Source organism: Vollenhovia emeryi, unplaced genomic scaffold, assembly GCF_000949405.1.
Source record: "Vollenhovia emeryi isolate VEMERY1.0 unplaced genomic scaffold, V.emery_V1.0 DF944965.1, whole genome shotgun sequence".
Lineage (NCBI taxonomy): Eukaryota > Metazoa > Arthropoda > Insecta > Hymenoptera > Formicidae > Vollenhovia > Vollenhovia emeryi.
The window spans coordinates 1-2,326 of record NW_011961401.1 but is presented as its reverse complement, the minus strand read 5'-3'; the positions used below and the strand labels follow the sequence as shown (position 1 = coordinate 2,326).

Below are 2,326 nucleotides of genomic sequence, written 5' to 3'. Positions count from 1 at the left end.
CCCTATTATGTCAATGATAATAATAATAATAATAATGATAATTTCGAGGCCATCGTAAAGCCATTAATTCAAGTGCTCTTACAATACCTGGATATCAAAATATTAGTGTTACATCAAAATTGCCAATTTTGCAAATCAACTCGAATCGTTAGGACTCTTATGACGATGCATTTTTTACAGAAATTTTTTCACTGCTATAAAGGTTCTTTAGCGTTCGAATCAAGTCTTTCATTAACTAATTCAACTCATAAGTTCTAAAATTTTGTAAGACATTTGCACAACATTCGGCTATAAATAATCTTAAATCATATTTTAGATATCGTGACGCAAGAACAGGAGACATTAAAATATGATCAGCGACATCACAAATATGATAGTCTGAACGCAAATGCTGCGTTCATATTATACTAGATGTCATAAAAGTAATAAATTATATGTGTGTGCGTGTGTATATATGTATATATATATGTCACAAAAAGATTTTATAATTTATGAAAACGAGTTAATTAAATTGAATTCCATCTTGGTTTAACAAATTAAATTAGAAATCTTAATTAATTAATTTGCATTATGGTTCAATTTAACTTATATTGTGTGTTTATTAAATATTAATGATAAATTAAATTAAGTTTTACGGTAACGACAATAACGTGGCTCTTGTAAGAAGTCTATTCGTTCGAATTGTACTGGCTCGCGCTTTCCGTGTTCAAAATGGAACGGTTATATATTCACGCTGGAGGGAGAATAAGGAACGAAACAAAGCAGAAAGAGCAACTATAACGAACAGATGTAATGACACGTGAAATTGCCACACTCAATATAATAAACCGGGAACGTTTGAATCTCGATATGAGTTGTACGATACTTGTTGCGTTATTCAATTTGCCTCATTCAATGAATATCACAGTGTTTAGAGGTTCTAACGAGCTTTTACTCGTTTCCGAATGATTGAATGCGAAATGGAAAATAAATGATGCAAGAATAAGCTGCGTGTTAACTCGCGTTGTACTCGCGGCACGCGAAGACTTTACCTTCCGAATCTCGAGAGATGTAACGTAATCAACGTTAGCGTATAATTAAACCATTAATTAACAAACTTGTCAGGCATTGAAAAACGTTATTTTCGGAAAGAATTTTGCGAAAGATGCACAGTTATGCGCCGAGCTTTAAACGCCGATCCCGAATTGCCTCGTAAAATCAGCAATTCCGATGTAATAATACCTCGGCATGATATTACGTATTCGCTCTTGTTACGCGACACGAACATCATATCTATTTTTTCTCTCGCCGCTGTGTGCAGCGACGTGTCATAATGATAATTCGTTTCTCCTCTAGATGAGTGATATCTCGAGGCGACATCGCGTCAAGGTCCGACCGTAATTTTACTGCATTATTAAATGATCGTGATCCAGGCGCATCATGCATCTTTGTCCTGCGGAACAAGTGTGAGACTAGTCTGTGTGTGCGCTTGATACTCAGCGTGTGATTACGAGATGTAACTTATTGAGTGTGAATAATTAATCGATCGATTGATAATATGCGCAGCTGTTCGCGGCACCGTGCTACATAGCCTTCGGCCGTCATCTCAAAGTTCCCGTAGTCGCAACGGTAACCAACGCTTTTCACGACTGGCTCAACGAGGTATCCGGCAATCCGGCCAATCCTGCCTTCGTCCCGAGCATTTTCTCTCACGGCCAACGCATGGATTTCAAGGAACGTTTGACAAATTTCTTCTTGACGCATTATCTCTCTTGGCATATGCATTATTATACCAACCACCAATTGACGTTTGTAAAGGAGCACTTCGGCATGGACGTGCCGCATATCAAGGACCTATATAACGATATAGCTTTGTATCTAGTCAATTCTCATCACACGTTAAACGGAATCAGACCGATGACCACTAACGTGATCGAGGTCGGCGGTCTGCATCTCAGAGACGATGATAAATCGCCGTCAGCGGTACGTATCGACGAGAGTTGCTTTTCTCATTGTTATTCGCAGTACATTCTTTCTGGATACAATAAGTAGAATTTTTCATCAAAAATATGCGTATACTTATACATGTATTTTGCAAAAAATTTAATATCAAATTTATTATTTTAATAAACAGAACGTGATATTACTGATAAAAATTGGAGCAAAATAACATTTTGTATTGCGCAAGATATAAAATTGAAATATAGGATTTTATTAAATTAATATCTATTTTTCCAAGTATTTTACATTGATAATAAACTCGACTATTCACGTTTGTCATAAAATTTTCATTAAAAATGACTAAGAATGTTTGATATTTCATTAATATTGAATTATACACAGTTGG

The 2,326-nt window shown here is 35.7% G+C and overlaps 1 protein-coding gene across 2 annotated transcripts; it reads left to right on the top strand.

Annotated features, from left to right (window-relative positions):
* The first annotated feature begins 505 nt into the window (after positions 1–505).
* On the top strand, positions 506–2,046 carry LOC105562268. Of its 2 annotated transcripts, none has more exons than XR_001008967.1 (2): positions 506–1,458; positions 1,546–1,629. XR_001008967.1 is itself a non-coding variant. In XM_012012984.1 (2 exons), exons 1-2 carry the CDS (start codon positions 1,398–1,400, stop codon positions 2,029–2,031), a joined length of 534 nt encoding a protein of 177 aa, XP_011868374.1. In that variant the 5' UTR covers positions 524–1,397; the 3' UTR covers positions 2,032–2,046. The 2 variants fall into 2 exon arrangements, 1 of the variants encoding a protein (XP_011868374.1); XM_012012984.1 differs by having other exon boundaries at positions 524–1,445; positions 1,546–2,046.
* The last annotated feature ends 280 nt before the right edge of the window (positions 2,047–2,326 follow it).

Bases quoted from the DNA above. Each gene is read 5' to 3' on its own strand.
- LOC105562268 (XM_012012984.1), top strand. From the start codon at position 1,398: ATGATCGTGATCCAGGCGCATCATGCATCTTTGTCCTGCGGAACAAGT. The intron at 1,446-1,545 runs GTGAGACTAGTC...TAATATGCGCAG, and splicing joins CTTTGTCCTGCGGAACAAGT to CTGTTCGCGGCACCGTGCTA.